Genomic DNA, 18,228 nt, shown 5'->3' with positions numbered 1-18,228 from the left:
ACAGGAATTGTACAGGAGTGGACATCAAGCGCCACTGACACTGCCTTGTTTACTGATTCCACCTTCATCCTCGGTAATCTATATTCTTACAAATTATCTTAATAAGTCGAATATAATTCTGTAAAAGTGTAATTAAATTTTGGAAATTATTTATTATGAAATGAATAATTGTGAGTAAATATTATATTGGTATATAATACCAATTGATAAATTGCTAACTGGTGCATGGATTTTGTCCACAACCAATAAATATTTTATTTATATATATAAAACATCCGCCTGCACAATGCACCTCAAAAGCAACAGAGTAGCACCAGAGGGAGCCTCTTGCATTGAAACAAAAAAATAAATGAAAATAGAAAAGAACTGGGGGTGTTGGATAAATGTCATCGTTTTCGCAAAACCACCTCCCGTTTCTTCTGCGATCATAGGAGGGAGTGAGAGAGGCATCACATGACGAGAGTTTTCCATCGAACGAACACGACCGACGATGCCTCCTGCCTCTCTCACTCCCTCCTATCCGCTCCCTTGCAAGTCTTCAGCACCCCTGCTCGTTCTACAGTTTACTAATGCATTCGAGAACGCTCCTTCACAATCACGGCTGGTGGACAAATCCTGCTTTTCTTATTGTTTTAATTCACTTCATAATCTTGTTTCACTTGCAACATTTCAAAAACTTCTTCTTCTTCTTTTTCTGCATCTTCTGGGGGTACTCTAGAAAGAAGTTCACATAAAATGTTCTATGAGAATAATTTAGGAATATTTCATATCATTAATACTAATGTGATGTGATGAGTTTTGTGGTTATAATCCCCGGCCGGTTCAAATCCGGGAACTTTTCTAACGTTGGAAGCGGCTCCGGCGCCCACCCATGCCATGGGTACCTGGGGAAAACCCTGGGGGGGGGGGTAAAGGCGGTCAGGGGCGTGATGCTGATCACATCACCCCCACTCACGACCGGATCAAGAAAGTGTGGGGCGTTACCCCCACACCCCCTATACGCCTTCATGGCGTGGTGCTAAGCACAGGGGAGCACTTTACCTTTTTTTTACCTTTATCATAATCTTGTGAAAACCACATCCGAGCAAGTTTCGCTATTTTTTCTTTACAGAGTGTATTAGCGCCCACTCCATTTCGTGGCAAATCTTCTCCGATATTCATTGTGTACACAATTTCAAGAAAGAACACTAAAAAAATTTACATCCCAGCTTGCATCACATCAACTATACCCTGTATCTTTTATCTCTGGAGCAAGTCAACGGAAAGAAGTATCTGCGCATTAGTGATGCGAGACGGCTCCACCAATAAACACGTGAGACGGAATGGTATTGCGTGAAGGGAGGGAAGGCGACTGCAGTTATCAGCCTTCGAGCAGCGTGTACAACTCGACCCCTCCTTTCTATGCAGTTATGCGCGACCTTCCTCCAGAGATAACCGAGACAGGGTATATATGCTGAAACAGGCTAATCAGGAGTGGATCTACAATGTAAGTTTGGATCCAAACCACTGTGCACATATGCCTCCCCTGGAAATCAAACCCGTAACTTCTTGATTACAAGGCAACGACCTTATCCACTCCGCTATCGGGGTGGTCCTGAGAAGGAGACAGACGTCTGTAAAATAGAGACGAAAAAGAACCTGATTACCTTCATTTATATATTCTGTTAAATTCATGTATGGTTCGTTTCACATTTTTGTATTCATTTTTCGGAGCTTGAAATGCAACTGGCAATTTTTCTTTCAGACCGAGAACAGACAGAATAGAACGAAACAGGCGTTTGCAACTCGAGACAAGACTGTCAACAATACTTATTCATTTTCTTTCAACAGGAGATAGACAGTGGTTTCAGATCTCTTGTAATTTTTATATATTATTATTATTATTATTATTAATTTGACCCTTGTAGATTCTCATAAAATACGAGTCTTACGTGCAGCAGAATATCTTCCATTTACGTTTTTCATGAGGTTAGAATGTTTAAATAGAGAAGAGAAGAGAACAGATGAAAGCAGAAAATATTCGCGAAGATATAGAATCGATTTATATGTAGTGAGAGAAAAGAATAAGAAAGAAGAGAGCTCACGAGAGAGAGAGAGAGAACAAAGAGAGGAAAGAAGAGAGAAAGAAAGAAAGAATCAGTAAAAATAGATAGAGAAAAAAATAAGAGAAGGAAATGAACAAGAACCAGAAAGAGAGAGAAGGAGTGGGTACAAAGCCCAGTCGGAAAACAAGGGAAAAGACTATAACAGAGGTGAGACAAGGTAGTAAGCAAGGAGAAACAGATTCTAGGAGTAAAAAGGAAGGAGGATAGCTAAAGAAGAAGAAAATACAAGACAAGGGGATACAAGTAAAATCAAGAGGTGGAGAAGAAGAAGCAATGTTGCTTATTCAAGGATGGTAGGTAAAGCGATCCTCCCTGTGGTTTTCATTTAATTTCAATTTTCAATTTTATTACTCCATATAAACCATATACATTGGTATTTGGAGGGTTCAGTACAGTTCATATAAAAGAAAAATATATATAGTTTCTTTAATTTATTTTTGAAACTTGTCATACTTTCTGATTTTATATCATTTGGTAAATGGTTGAATATTTTAATTGCCATCTGTTGGGGTCCTTCTTGAACTAATGTTAGCCTGGTGAAGTATGGCTTTAAGAGCTGTTTATTTCGGGTGTCATGTGTGTGTTCTATTGAACTTCGCAGCGCAATATTTTTTCTGGCATATAATGACATTTCATATATGTACAGAGAAGGGAAGGTTAATATTTTAAATTTCTTAAACAACGTTTTGCACGATTCCCTAGGCTTTATACCTGCTATAATCCTAATGGCTTGCTTTTGTTTTCTAAATGCTTCTAAACTTGCCGGTGAGTTCCCCCAAAATTCTATTGCATAATTTATTAGTGAATGAAACATTGCATAATATACCTGAATTAGTGAATTTGTTTGAAGTGTTTGTTTTAATAACCGCAGTGCAAATATTTTGGAATTTAGTTTTTTAACAAGTATTTTTACGTGGTTTGACCAATTTAGATTTTCATTTACAGTAACTCCTAAAAATTTTGTTTCTCTAACTAATATTACTGGAAGATGGCTATTCTTTACTACATCTTTAATTTTATTGTTTTGTTTTGTGTGAAATAGCACGTAATTTGTTTTTTGTTCATTCAATAGTAATTTATTACTGTCAAACCAAGATTTCATTTCTTCCATTGTTTTTTCAATGTTGGCTTCTAACTCGTTCACATCATTTCCCTTTATTATTACGCTAGTATCGTCTGCGTACAACAAAATCTTTGTATTCTGTATATTAAATGGTAAATCATTTATGTACAAAAGAAAAAGTACTGGGCCTAATATTGATCCTTGGGGAACTCCATATTTTAATGTCTTTAGAGTGGATTTGTATTTTCTTACGTTTCCTTCTCTTTCGTGACTAATTTCAACACATTGCATTCTGTTTGATAAGTATGATTTCATAATTTCAAGCGCGTTACCCCTTATCCCATAGTGTTCCATTTTAGAAATTAATATTTTGTGGTTTACTAAATCAAAGGCTTTTGTCAAGTCGTAAAATATTCCGAGAACTAATTTTTTATCGTTTATACCTTGCAAGATGTTTTCGATTAATGTATGTGTTGCACTTGCTGTGCTTTTATTTTCAATAAATCCATGTTGTTCTTTTGATAGTATGTTGTGTTTATTAAGGAACTGTAGAAGGCGGCGTTTTAGTAAGTTTTCTAGAATTTTGCTTAGCACAGGTAGTAATGAAATTGGTCTGTAATTTTGAACCATGTTTTTACTTCCATTTTTAAATACTGGGTTGACTTTTGCTATTTTTAGCTTAGTGGGAAAGATACCATTCGCGATACATTCATTAAAGAGATATTCTAAAATGGGTGCTAACAACTCCTTGATTTCTTTTATTACTCTGATTGGAAATTCGTCTCCTACAGCCTTTGAGTCTTTTAAATTACATATCTCCTTCGATATTTCATTTGTTGTGGTTGGTGTTAAAAACATGCTTTCTAGAGTGCGCGGTTTAGAGTTACACAAAAGTTGCAATGGGTTTTTTGCATTATTTATTGTTGTTACTAAGTTATATCCTAATTCGGTGAAGTATTTATTAAATGTTTCACACACTACAAATGGATCGTCTATTTCAATATCATTTGTGCATAATTTTATATTGTTATTTGTTTTTCTCTCTTTCATTACAGTATATTCATTTACAACGTCCCACATTGCTTTGCTTTTGTTGTTTGAAGACACAATTTTGTTCGCATAATATCTTTGTTTGGCATCTCTTATTTGTTTTTTATAGTAATTTATGTAAAATTTATTTACTGATTTATTTATGGGAGTGCGTTGACTTTGACTTATTAGGGATCTTTTTATTTTGCTATATTGTTTTACCTCTCGTGTTATCCACTGTTTTCTCCTTCCAGTTTTGGCTTGTATTTTTCTTTTAGGGAAAGCTTTGTCAAAAATATTGTAGAGTGTATTTGTAAAAATTGTGAACTTTTCATCACTGTCTATTTGACTTACATATATTTGGCTCCAAGATTCTATTTCTATTAAAGATTTAAATTTGTACATATTTCTTTGACTATATATTCTATTTTCATGCATAACAGGTTGTTTGGTAACACGTGTAGTTTTTACGTGCATTATTTGGCACGTGTGATCAGAGAGACCGTTCTTAATGTCATCGTTTTATTGCTCATTCCGTTTCCGGTAGAAAGTCCAAAAATTGCTCTTACAACGCGGAACGGTAATTTCCAGTTTGCAAGAGTTGGCAACACTGCTCCGCACTTTCTTCCTCCGAGCAGTTTCGCGTTGCACGTCGACCCGACCAGACACGGTTTTGCGTTTGTGCATAATCAACGTGGACCTTGTCATGCGTAGCAAAGGCGGCGACACATCACACGCGTCCGAACACTTCAGATGAGCGGCGACGATGGAGATGCTATGCGGAAGCGCCGCGAATGCCACCTGGTGGCTGAACACCTGTTACTCGGACATCGTCGTTGCGTCGGCTTCGATCTACTTCTTTTTGTTATCTCTGTGCGTCTTCGTGTACCAGTGGTGCTTGCCGAAAAGTAAAAGTGAATTCAGCTTCTTTCGCGGCCACACCACGAGGTGGCTGCTCTGTTTCGCGCTGTTTTTGGCGGCGTTGAGCGACGTCGGAGATGCGTTGCTGGCACAAGCGGCAAGTTCACAGCCCTTGCACGTGTTTGTGACGCCGATTATGTGCGTTGTGGCGTTTGTGGTGTTGTTTGTGTGGTACTACAAGATCGAAGTGTGGGGGAAGCCGATACACGTTTTGTGGTCTCTGTTCTACCTCCTCTTGTCGGCCGGCGCAAGGGGGTTAAAGATCTGGCAGCTTCTGGCGCTTGAAGTTGGTTTTCATCATGTCCGTCTGCCCATCAATGTCTGCCTGCTACTTCTGTACACAGCCCTGGGGGCGTTGGACTGCTGGCTCCTCATCAAACACGTAAGTAACAGTTGTGGCTTTCTTTGCACGGCGATTTGACTGCATGCCAAGGCGAAAATGTCAGGTAAACAAATAACTCCGCGTGGAGAGACAAGCGGCTACATGAAGTTCAGCGAACACCTTGGCTGAATGGCTAGGCGCCTGGCCGAATAATTAGAAAAGGCGCGGATCCACATGGGAGGGCAATCGCCCCCTCCAACTGCTTTTGGATATACGTCTAATATTTATAAAGACTCAAATATTCTGTCTTTTATCGCCGAGTTTATTATTTGAGGCCGCTTTGTGATCATGATAGGCTAATCGGAGATGGACCTACAGTTTAAATTTGGGTCCGAAGCACTGTGAAATATTCCTCAAATGTAGGCTTACCATATTTTTTGGGGTCCAACCAAGGACATATTCGCGATCAACTCGTTACTGCTGAATTTCAGTTTTTTAACAAAAATAAATTGACATTACTTAAAAGCCTTAATATTTTATTGGAACAATAAACTATAAATTGTACAAGAAAAAATATTAACATTATTTTCTAAAATCAATCAATTAATTTTCAAATGTTTAATTTAATAATACATTTTCTGATATTTAGGAAACCTCTCTGTTCTAGGTAGCATTATCTGTTAGTTGACTCTGTTGTACTTTTCACTAGACATGACTTTTTTCAGAAATGGCTAGTTTGTTTTAATAACATCATAAAATTCATGAAAGTTCTGAATTAATTTTAACATTCAGCAGATGTTTAACAGTGAATAGTAGAAGTCTACCTCTTTCTGCAAACCAAATATTCCCCATAATTGAAAATACTTTTCTCAACTGGAGCAGATGTTCCAGGCAAAGACATAGCAAACTCAACCATTTTAGAAATGTTGGTACATGAAATATCAGTCTTTTAAAACAGCTTAAAAATTGGTCGTGAATATTCAATACCGGTAGCTATTTTCATGTTCAGATTCTCAAAACCCTGGACATCACCCCGGACAGCACTAAAAAACCAGGACTGTCCGGGCTAATCCCGGACGCATGATAAGCCTACTCAAATGGGGATCGAACCCGAGACCTTTGAGAGAATAGGTTTTTGTTTTCTTTGTTTATTCACTTTACACTTATATCTGACCGTTCGGTTTACCGTGACAGTGGGAGGAATTATGAAAATGACAACACTTATTGTCGCAAAACTGTAGTACTGTAGAATCTCTATAACATTGAACGATGGAAGTCAGCTTGAGTGAACTCCCTTCCCCTCAACACCTCAACTGCAATTTCTGGATATTTTTGGGGAGCAGGAAAAGGTTTTTTTTAAGACCTTGCCTGGACTCATCTCACCCAACAGGTCGTTAGGTGCCAGGGCTTGCCCCGAGTTGATACCTTCCTGGAGATGAGGCCTGCTCGAAAAAGGTTTTATAAAAGAAGAAGAAAGATGATTGAAGCGATAGAGAACGAGGCAGGCCCGTAACCAGGCAGGGGCTAGGGGGGTCACCCCCCCTGGAACTGCCGTCAGCCCCTCCTGGCACTGCCATCAGCCCCCCCTTTACATTAGGTAAACTATTTTGCATAATTTGTTTGCAGTGAAGAGTGAAAATGTAGACAACTCACAACTTTAAGGATAAATCCAGGGAATATGAACAGTATCTATTACATTCGCTCATTTTGTTTATGAGCAGAAGTAGCTGCAAGTATTTAGAATATTCTCTAGACTTCAGAAAGTTCTTTGATAGGGGAGCTTCTTTATCTGTACCTTCACTGTCCCTGTTGCAACCTCCCGTTTAGACAGAAATCTGTGACTTTGATGTCATCATGCAAGTTCCTCCGCATCTGCGTCGAAGGTCAACAACAGCTCCCAAGTTTTGGGAAGGAAGGGGAGTTTAATTGCTTCGGCCGGGGTGGAATTTCTGTACTGTAGGCACTGTGATTAGATATTGTGCGTTTTTTTTGTGTGTGATATAGTACATATGTGTATCATCTAAAATAGTATGGGGTGTGTAAGGGATAATTTCAGTATCAGTGAATTAACACTTCAAGAGATGTTTTAAAAGATGTAGAAAAATGTAGTATTTGTTGTTGTTGTTGTTGAGTTGGGGTTTTAAGTCCACTTTATGCACAGTAAGGCCAATCGGGACTGGACATACAATTTAAAGTGGGATCCGAACCACTTGTGCCTCCACCGGGTATCGAACCCTGGACCCCTTGATTACAAGGCGACGACGCTACCACTGCGTCATCGGGTAGGCCCTGTAGTATTTGTGTAGTATATGATATTGCCCTGTAGTATTTGTGTAGTATATGATATTTATATATGAATGAGCGCCCCCCCACACACATAATTTACCTTCATTTAATATTTTTTTGAAAAATGGACTTGGTTTACAAAGCCCCCCCCCCCTGATAAGCCGTGAGCTCCTCCTGGAGATCAATTCTAGCTACGGGCCTGGAACGAGGGAGAAATAGAGAGGGAGGATAGGGAAAAGGAAGAAACTGAGCGATGAATAGAGTAAGAAAACAAAAATTGAGAGAGAGAGAGAGAGAGGGAAGGGAGTAACCAAGCGAAATAAAAGAAATGAATCTCAGATTTGGGATGAAGCATGCACATGAATGCGTGAGGGGAAGCAAGGGAGGGAGGAAGGAAGATACAAGGGAAAGAAAAATCAGAAGTGAAAATAAAGTGCTCCCCTGTGCTTTGTACCACGCCATGAAGTCGTATAGGGGGTGTGGAGTTAGGGCCCCACGGCCGAAGGTAGGGGTGATGTGATCATCACCACGCCCCTGGCCGCTTTTGCCTACCCCTCCAGAGTTTCGTTAAGGTGCTCACTTTATTCGTGGATCGAACCCGGGTCTCTCGTATGGTAGATGCCCTATCGACTTTTTTTATTATTATTATTAAGAGGAAAGCCCCTAAGCGGTAGATTTCCCCATCACACTTCATTCGCTCATATCACATTTGACTCAATTCTCTGTTATCATTTCTTTCAAGACAGACAACACAAACATCCATGTCCGAGCCGGGATTGGAACCCCTGGCGTCGTAGCGCGCTGTGCTAACCACTCCGTCACGGGGGGCGACAATTACTGAGCTACCGCGCCACATTTTATAAATATTATTTACTAAACTTCAATAAAAAAAATACACTTATATCTAACAAGAGAACGCTCGCTTAAAACTGTTTCCTTCTGGTTTTCATGGCAGCCAACTTAGGAATTAGAAGTCAATTCACGTTGTTTTATTTTGCTATTATCACAATATTGTCCTTTTCATTTCTCGCAAAAATACCGGTTCCTTAAGCTGGGACTCAAACCCAGGGAACTTCGGTGACGAGAATGAAAGTCGACTACTAAACTCTCTCTCTGTCACCGAGCCGTCACCAGGCACGTATCCAGGAATTCCTTTCGGGGGGGGCTCAACACCAATTTTTAAGGGGTATAGTAAGAACCTCACAATTGTATATATAAGACCAGTGGTGGCAATTGGGTTCCAAAACGGGGGGGGGGGGGGGGGCAGAGGATGGTGTAAGGAAAGTTTACTTTCTCTTGGTAGACAAGGCTTAACATAGAAAGGCCATAACGTTGAGGCAATAAAATGGGGAGCAACTATCCCTTAAATCGTCGCCACTGTAAGGCTGTCATTTTATTAATGAGAACGTGAAATCGGAACATTTTTTACCACTCAACTCCTCTGTTTCCATGCATTAACATTGTGTGCCGGAACCATGTCAGTATACGTGTGTTTGTCCATTTCTTCTCATCAGGCAATAAAAACATCTATGGTGTCTTTGAGTGTTTTTACGAAGCTGTTACACATGCACGGGATGGACAATCCACTCGGCAACGCGAGATTCAAATTGTGGGCTGCGAACTGGACGCAGACAGCTCTCTGATTCGAGCCTGAACACCACTAACGTGTCTTGTACTCCCATGTTTGCAGCTCTTATAAAAGTCGATACCTACAAAATTGTTTAGATTAAAGCCTTAGCACTCACAAGTGTTCAAAAATGCCTCTCACAGCTTCCGCTGTCTTGTCATATATCGGCACGAAATAAAGGAAGTCTTCTCGAATACGGCTGGATCACGAAACAATTAATGCACAGTGAAAACCCTTCCGTTCCCAACACATCTAATGTTTCGTCTCCCAGTATGATCAAATGCTTACTCATTTATCTGCAGTGACATGCCCAAGGGAGGGTTGGTGAGGTCATAACCCCATTTGACCCAGTATTCCTTTTTTTTTTAAAAAAAAAAAAAAAGAGGAACGTCAAAGACAGGAAAAAAAATAGCAAAATCAGGACTGACCACCAAAAATAGTATGCGTAACCCCTTTCCCTTCCGAAAATCCTGAGCACGCCTCTTTTTATCTCGGACACATTTTTCAAAATCAACTCACCACAAGTTTCTAGCATTCCGTATTGGAGATTGAAGTAAGATGCGTTCTTCCTGCAGGTTTGGATATGATCCTTTAGGGTGCTGTCGTCTGCCTGCTTTCACACCTAACTTTAACAAGGCCCTAATTTTCCATCCTTGTGACTTGGATTTTCAAGACTTAGGAAGGTTTCAGACCGAAGGGACACGCGATACAACAGAAACGTTTCACACCGTAGCGACACAAATGGCCGCACAAACCTAATCTTCAGGCGACACGGTGTGAAATCTCCCTTATTAGGCCACTGTCATTGTCACCTCGAAGTAGTAGCTCTTGTTGACCACAGAAAAAAGTTCTCAACCGGTGGGAATGCTCCTCAGTTTTCTTCTCTCTCCTATATTTTCTGTGCTTGTTCACTATACAGGCAACACCTTACGATTTGATATACACAGAACATGTACTATGTAGACATTTTAACGAAAAATCGGTTGAAGTCGAGGATGGCTAGGTGGCTCAGTTGGTAGAGCCCTGATTTGGGTCCTGGTAGAGCCTGCAATTTCCGCCTAAAATGTCTACATATGCAACATCTTCTTGCTTTCTCTTCTCGACATTCATAAAATTTTCGGCTGTCCCTTTGTATAGTGGTTAAGTGTTTGAGTGTGGGTCGAACCCAGTTGGCTTAAACAAAAGTATTTTTTTAGACCATGAAATTCTCGGACTGCATATACGAAATTTAGTTCTGGCAAAACTAAATCATCACTCAAAACTTTGATTTTCAGTTGATGTATGCAGTTTATATTTGTTTTAATAAACCACTCCAATATCCGGTACTGCTGAAATATTCACTTTAGAGAGAGAGAGAGAGAGAGAGAGTGATAAAGAGAGAGAGAGATCTTGATCTCTTCGGCCCTCGACTCGAACTAGCACTACATTGAACCCCCGGAAGTTCTACTGTCGCCAATGTCTTCATTTTCGAATCACTATATCTTATAAAGCAACCAGAGGACGCTGACTGATCACTACTCGACTGTATGAATTGTCACACTTACCTCTGAAATCTCATTAACCGATTCTTTGTAGAGATGAACCGAAAAATTGAATCCGCGTATTTATATCTTCATTATATTCTAGAACGTTCCACAGATAAAACGATTCGTTAATATTGCCAGTAGTTGACTCCTTCTCTCATTCAAGAACGTACTCTCTCCCGCCTTCCAGAGATTATAAATTACAACAAATCGTCCTACGTGTGGCGCTACCTTTGTTGTGCAGCTTCCAAATGCTGACAAGTCTCTACATAGTGCTCAAGTGCGCTGCGACAACACCGAAAGCGCAAGAAAAGTTTACGTGCAATATTATCAACAACAGAGTTATAGAACTTTCTCTGTCTTGCCTCGATAATTGTCTATCTCCTTAAATCATCGTCACATTATTCAAAAAGCCAAAAACATAATTTTATCTAGTGAAAAAGAAAAAAAATTCCTGGGGGGGCTCGAGCCACCTCAAGCCCGCCTTGGATACGTGCTATTAACAATAACAGGGTTATAGAACATTCTCCGTCTTGTCTTGATAATTATTTCTCCCAAATTATCATAACATTATTCAAGAAGCCAAAATCCTAATTTTATCTAGTGTAAACAGAAACATTTCCTGAAGGGGGCTCGAGCCTCCTGATTCCCACCTTGGATACGTGCTATTGACAATAGTAGGTTATAGAACACTCTCCGTCTTGTCTCGATAATTATTTCTCTCAGATTTATAAATTTATTATCTTCACATTATTCAAGACGCCAAAAACCTAATTTTACCTAGAGTAAATTTCCTGGGGGGGGCTTGAGCCACCTCATCCCCACCTTGGATACGTGCTATTAACAGTAACAGGGGTATAAAACATTCTCAGCCTTGCCTCGATAATTATTTCTCTCCTTAAATTATTTTCACATTATTCAAGAAGCCAAAAACCTAATTTTATCTAACGTAAACTGAAAGATTTCCTGGGAAGAAGGTCGAGCCCCCTGTGCCCCGTCTTGGATACGTGCTATTGTCAATAACAGGGTTACGGAACATTCTCCGTCTTGCCTCGATAATTATTTCTCTCCTTAAATTATTGTCACATTATTTTATTTTACACCACAAGAAACAAAAAACCTCATTTTATCTAGTGTAAACCTAAAACTTTCGGGGGGGGCTCGAGCCCCCTAAGCCCCCCCTCTGGATACGTGCCTGGCCGTCACATACATTTCCTGAACCATTCAAACGTTGCTCTTTGTTTTATGGAAATTGTCGTTACGCTTTTCAAATCCAATAATTGAAAACTTCTTATCTTTTAAATATCCAAAATTACCAATGGTTCTTTTGCCGGGAGGTATGCAAGCCCTTTATCACCGCCAATGCGTTCTGTCCATTCTGGTTGGTCTACTTTTTACATTTTCGAAGATTCAATTGTCATCATTCATCACATTTTCTTCTGTTCCATCTTTGTCCCTGTAAATAAATTTTCACAGAGTTGGGAATTCGCCCCCCCCCCCGCCCACCTCTGTTGGCGATAAATATCGTACTAACAGGCAGGGTGGGGGAGGATTGCGGAAATTCCCCTATTCTAGACCCTTAAGCAACCTTTTTAACAATGATAAATTACTATAAGCCTTCGTAGAAGTCTCTCATCTTCTACATGGCCTGTACCCAAAGAAAATTATAATTGGCACGTTTGTAACACAAATTAGATTTTCAAGGGTTACTTGTTCGCAAATCAAGTACCGTGTCGTCGTTCCAAGCTTATTCAGTGCAATTGCGTGTAACGTCTTGAGCATTACGCTGCACTTAACGTTTTATATCCTTGAATTGTTATTTCAACGTTTATCATCTCGAAAAATGTGAATTATATCACAGGTAACTTTATTTATAGAAAGAAAATATATTACTTAAACAAGTTGGATTCCGTTCTTCCGTCATGAATTCCTACCGACGACATCACACAGGCCCCTAGCCAGAATTTTATTTGGGGGGGGGGGGAGGGCTCATCCCTTATCAGCAGAATCCATCTGAAGGCGAAAAAGTGGCAGGCTTTTAATTATAAATCAACGAAACATTTGTAGGAACCCCCCCCCCATTTTTTACATAGCAATAGCTTAAGGGTACAGGTGGATGCATAAATATTACCAAGCAAATTGTCCATTACAATTCTCTCTGTTTTACGCAGTGAGAGCTTGAAGAATTGAAACAGAACAGCAAAAGAACTACTGGCAACCTTTGCACCAGAATACGTAGAAATCCAATCCTTAAAAACACATAGGGTGCAAGGGAAAAGTTAATGAAAATAGTCATGGGCAATTTGCGGAGCAATACTTGTGCATCCAACTGTACGTGATATATTAACACTAAAGCCGGGAATAGTGTTGGGAAATATTAATGTATTGATCGCCAATAAAATATATTTAAAAAAACTAGAATCTTATAGGAGAAGGGAATCTTCACCAATGCGACGGTTCTAATTTTGACATTGTAACGTGAGGTCTTTGAAGATGAAGGTAGAGTTGATAAATTGTTTGTGGCTTCCATGATGTTGAGTGATGATTAGATGCAAGCTACGAAGTTCACTCTCAAAAATGCATTATTATTATTTATCGCTGAGAGTGAACCACAGTGTTTATCAGATAAGCACGAAGACATTCAGGACTATGCAAACACAGTTGTTGAAACGAATAAACCAGAAATCGTTACGTTTGACGTTTTCGCATTCATTTCAAAGCTATCAACTCTACTAATCGATGAGAAAGCATGTAGAGAGCTTAATATTCTACAAACGAGCATTGTTCGGAACCTTGAAAATTGCAAGGAGCTCATACAGTACCGCCATACCAAGCAGAGAAAGACCGCGGTCAGTTCGCGAACTGAAAAACGAACTGTCATTTGTTTAATCCTCTCGCAGTCCCAGCAGACGAAAATGTTCCCCTTCTATTGTGCCTGAGTGGACTCATTGTTGCCATACTTATATAACATTCTCCCCTTGATATCTTGTCAAAATTTCAAGAACGTTAAATATTACATCTCTGCTTTTCATATCTACGGTTTGTCCTTTCGTGATGATGCAAACACTTGGAACTGAAGATATGTATCGACGTGTTGTTGAGGAACGCCGCACATTTTGGCAACGCAGGGGCAGGATTACATGGCAAGCAGCTGATTGCATCACCTACGCTCCCTTTGTTCGCTTAGGGTTGAAAATTCGACGACGGTGCCAGATTTTTTTTCTTTTCTTGGTAGACCAATATCTCGCTGTCCATCATTGCCTCCTTTAGAAACAAATTTAGTATTGGAGAGGCTATATGAAAAAAAAACACATCCCAGTAACATCAACGAGTAATTGGATTTAACAAATGAATATCTTTCATATTTTGTGTCATATAAATGTCTAGAATCTAAAATAGGAAAGAAAAATAGCCGATTCTACAAGCGATTCGGGATTAAGTTGAAGTTTTGATTTAATAGTCGCTTACATATTTCGTTAACTTGCTTTGCTGTTTCTTACTTCTTTATTTTACAAGCTGGAATTAACTTTGATGTCTGCACATAGAACTTCCGTGGTAACTTATAATCTCACTCGTCCATTTTAATTTGGCATGTTTCGTGTGTTGTAAAAACGAAGTTTTATTGTTACATGTCCAAAGAAAGTAACTCATATTATATTCTGGACATATAGTACGTATAATATTTTTGAGTTCGATGAATTGAGTGAGAGGAGAAGGACACCAATGAGATAGTCCACACATAGGTAAATTGATAAAGTGAAGTGTGCATGACTCATGAGGCATGTAAACGTAAAAATATTATATCATACTTAACCCCCAATCATAGGTTCATAGTTGGTTTCACTTCCAAAACATTAACACACCAAAACTTAGGTTAACATTTGGGGTGTAAGGGCGATCCTTTCTTAACACACCGAAACAACCTCTCTTCCCTTTCAATACCTCGCTAAATCATGTGGAAAGGTTTGTTGCTTTAGCCGTGCCATTCCAAATAGCCTACAAGATAGATCTATCTTGTATGTCGAACAGCAAGAAATAAAACAAATAGAAAGACCGAGAGACAGAAAATAAAATTACAAGTTATACAAAAACAGAGGAAGAAAGGGAGAGGAAGACCGAGATAGTCAAGCAGGAATGATGAGATATGGGGAGGGAGGGTAGAGAAAGAGAGTGTGTGTTTGAGAAGCAGAGGATAAAAGAAAAGGCAATGAGGGAGCAGAAGAAGAAGAAAATAAATATTGGAGGGCGTGGAAGAAAGAAACAAAAAGGTGAAGGACTGAGGAATAGAGAAAGGAAGAAAAAAGAAGAAAATTGAAGAGCAAAAAAAGAAAGTGTGTGTGTGTGTATGAGAGAGTGGCAGAGGAAGAGATAGAAGGGGAATGGAAGAGAAAAGGGAAAAATAAATAACGAGAATGGGAGATTGAAGAATAAAGGAGGAGGGAAAACGATAGATTTAGGGGAAGTTTAAAAAATAAATGGATGAAAGAGAGAAAAGTTTGAGGAGGAAAGGAAGAGTAAGTGAAAGAGAGATGAAGGAAACAAAGATTGAGGAACAAAAGAAGAAAAAGAGACTCTTAGCAGCTCTGATCACCATTCATCCGTGCATGAAATACCTATGAATTACCCTTGATGTACCTTAGACAACATTATTCTGCCTTCCTTGAGAAACGTCGCATACCAGATGCCGACTTAATGGATGTTTAATGCGCCGTTAAGAAAAGAGTTTTAAAGCCGGTTTGACGAGTACTTAACGGAAGTATGGCAGTCATGTGTTGAACTGCGAGAGGAAGCTCAAGGAGTGGGCCAATCAATGGACGATGTGCCGGCTCATTGAAAAATCCCGTCTGCCTTAAGGATTGGGCAAGAGGAAAGATTTTAGTGCGGTGACATGAGTAGGCGAGGAGAGCTTTTTATGTTAGCAATGCTTTTGTTCAAAGCTTCCTCGGTGGTTGAGTGCTTTGAGTGATCCATTCCAATGATGGCCTCCCCGATGGCGCAGTGGTAGCGTCATTGCCTTGTAATCAAGGGGTACCGGGTTCGTTGCCCGGTGGAGGCAAATAGTGGTTCGGATCCCACTTTAAACTGTAGGTCCAGTCCCGATTAGCCTTCCTGTGCATAAAGTGGACTTAAAACAACAACTCAATCAATCAATCATTCCAATGATGTACAGTATACATGTGTTGCATGTAGGGCTGAGGCGATATCGATACATGTACGGGCCTCCCCGATGGCGGAGTGGTATCGTCGTTGCATTGTAATCAAGGGGTTCCGGGTACGATACCCGGTGGAAGCACATAGTGGTTCGGATTCTGCTTTAAACTGTAGGTCCAGTCCCGATTAACCTTACTGTGCATGAAATGGACTTAAAACACTAAATCAACCAACCAACGATACATGTACAATTTCAGTTTAAAATAAAAAAGGCTAGTTTCCGAGTCATATGACTCATCAGATCAAATTCTATTAATGACATTAAATAACTCACAAATTTATCTCATGTAGCATTATAACACTTCATAATGTCTTCTGACAAATCATATGAACTTCTTTCTACCTCCAGAGGATAAAAAAGAAAAATAAGAAGTTTTTGGAAACAATAATAAATAACAAATGACTTTTTGTAATCTCAATTTATACATTTACAGAGAAAATTTTTATGAAAAGGGGGAAATGTTGTACCAGGAAAGGGAAAAATGTGATCACTCGTATGGCAACACTTAGTTCACTGAAAAGATTCGTGGAGAACGGTTCATTGGGAACCGTCCGCTCGCGAACTGACTCATCTCAATTACTCAGCTGTCAGGGGAAACACTTGTTGCCATCCCAGCGAATAAGAACGATTCGCCCATCACGCTACTTCTAACGAGCATTACGTAATCCAGCGGAGTCTTACGCGTCAACCCAGAATACGAGTGCACGAGCTTCCTTCGTGCAGGGGACAAAAACTTTCTTCGAAGGTTCAGCGACAAAGAATGAACGCTTTTCCTCCTCTCCACTGAGTCAGCTGTTGCAGACACGCGAAAGAGTCCAAAGCATTCGTAGTATTTACGGCGTGATGCATGCCTTCTGTAGCAAGGCGTGACAGGCTGGAAATAAAAACTTGTTCTTTGTTGGATTTCTCTCTTTGATGCCCGCCAGCAGAAGTGTATATCGGTCATAAGAAGCACACGAAGTAACCAGAGGCGCAACCACGAATTTTTGTCTGGGGGGGGGGCAAGTACCAGGATAAACGTACCAATAATAATAATAATTTTAATAATAATGTTATTGTAACATTATTATTGTTGTTATTGTTATTATTGATGTGTTTGATTTTACTTCGCTTCTTGCGCCACTTTTGACTTATTTGCGAAGATGGGGATGAGTGATGGCATGATGAAAATGATGAATGATCCTCGCAAACATCCATGCCCAAGCCGGGATTCGAACCCAGGACCAACACTATACGTTATTATCCTCGTAAATTACGCAAGAAGGGTGTAGAAGTTTGTGCTAAGGCATTTGTGTTCGAACAAACGATTTGAATTATTTTTTTAACACGTTCAATTTCACATAACGGAAAACAAGCATATAAACTATTTTTGAAAGACAGAAAATGCTTGATAAATGCATTCCAAATGTAATTATTTTTTACATTAACATAACTTTCATGCACGATATATGTTTTACATACGTATATGAAACGTGGAGTGACGCTGACACTAAATTGTGTACGTATTCATAGTTTCTTTAATAAACATTATATACAGCATATGTTATTTAAATATATTGCACAACCAATTCATCCATCTCACAATAAACCAACGGCAAAAATTGCCCCCTGCAAGTACACTTGGAAGTCAATGTCTGCCCCCCCTAGAACTAATTTCCGACCAAGGTTGCGCCACTGGAAGTAACCAGGAGTCTCTCTTTGCACGTGACTCCAAGAATGGCGCGAGTTGCATTGCTACGGACTTGATTTCCAGCAAAGACTTTTGGTCAGTTGGTGATGCCGAGAAGAGAATTAAGCTTGACGCCCACTGAGACGCGGCAACAGAATGCAACTGACGCGTTTCCGGCGTCTCAGTGAGCTATAACCTTTAAGATAACCTGCAGACTTCTGGCACGGAAATTCCGGCTTCCGTTCTGCGCATTTTCCTGTTGTGGGCGTAACACCATTTGATTTGAATAGAAGCAGACAACAGAAGTTTTGTTGCCCGATATTTCTGTGTTTCGCCGCGTCTCAGTGGGCGTCATGCTTTAGACCTCAGGGTCCACCCACAAGATAGCACGTCGTTGCCTTGTAATAAAGGGGTCCCGGGTTCGATACCCGGTGGTGGCACATAGTGGCTCGGATCCCACTTTAAACTGTA

At 39.8% G+C, this 18,228-nt stretch overlaps 1 protein-coding gene across 3 annotated transcripts in view; it reads left to right on the top strand.

Annotated features, from left to right (window-relative positions):
• The first annotated feature begins 4,853 nt into the window (after window positions 1-4,853).
• Sur (Sulfonylurea receptor) overlaps window positions 4,854-18,228 on the top strand; it is a 147,269-nt gene continuing 133,894 nt past the window's right edge. For all 3 annotated transcript variants that reach the window (XM_083123523.1, XM_083123522.1, XM_083123520.1), the window contains exon 1: window positions 4,854-5,500. In XM_083123523.1, the coding sequence (XP_082979649.1) occupies window positions 4,964-5,500 (537 nt within the window). In that variant the 5' untranslated portion in view covers window positions 4,854-4,963. The remainder of the gene's footprint in view (window positions 5,501-18,228) is intronic.

Source organism: Lepisma saccharinum, chromosome 6 (assembly GCF_977018435.1).
Source record: "Lepisma saccharinum chromosome 6, izLepSacc3.1, whole genome shotgun sequence".
In the NCBI taxonomy this organism is placed as follows: domain Eukaryota; kingdom Metazoa; phylum Arthropoda; class Insecta; order Zygentoma; family Lepismatidae; genus Lepisma; species Lepisma saccharinum.
This window is presented reverse-complemented; position numbering and strand designations above follow the sequence as displayed.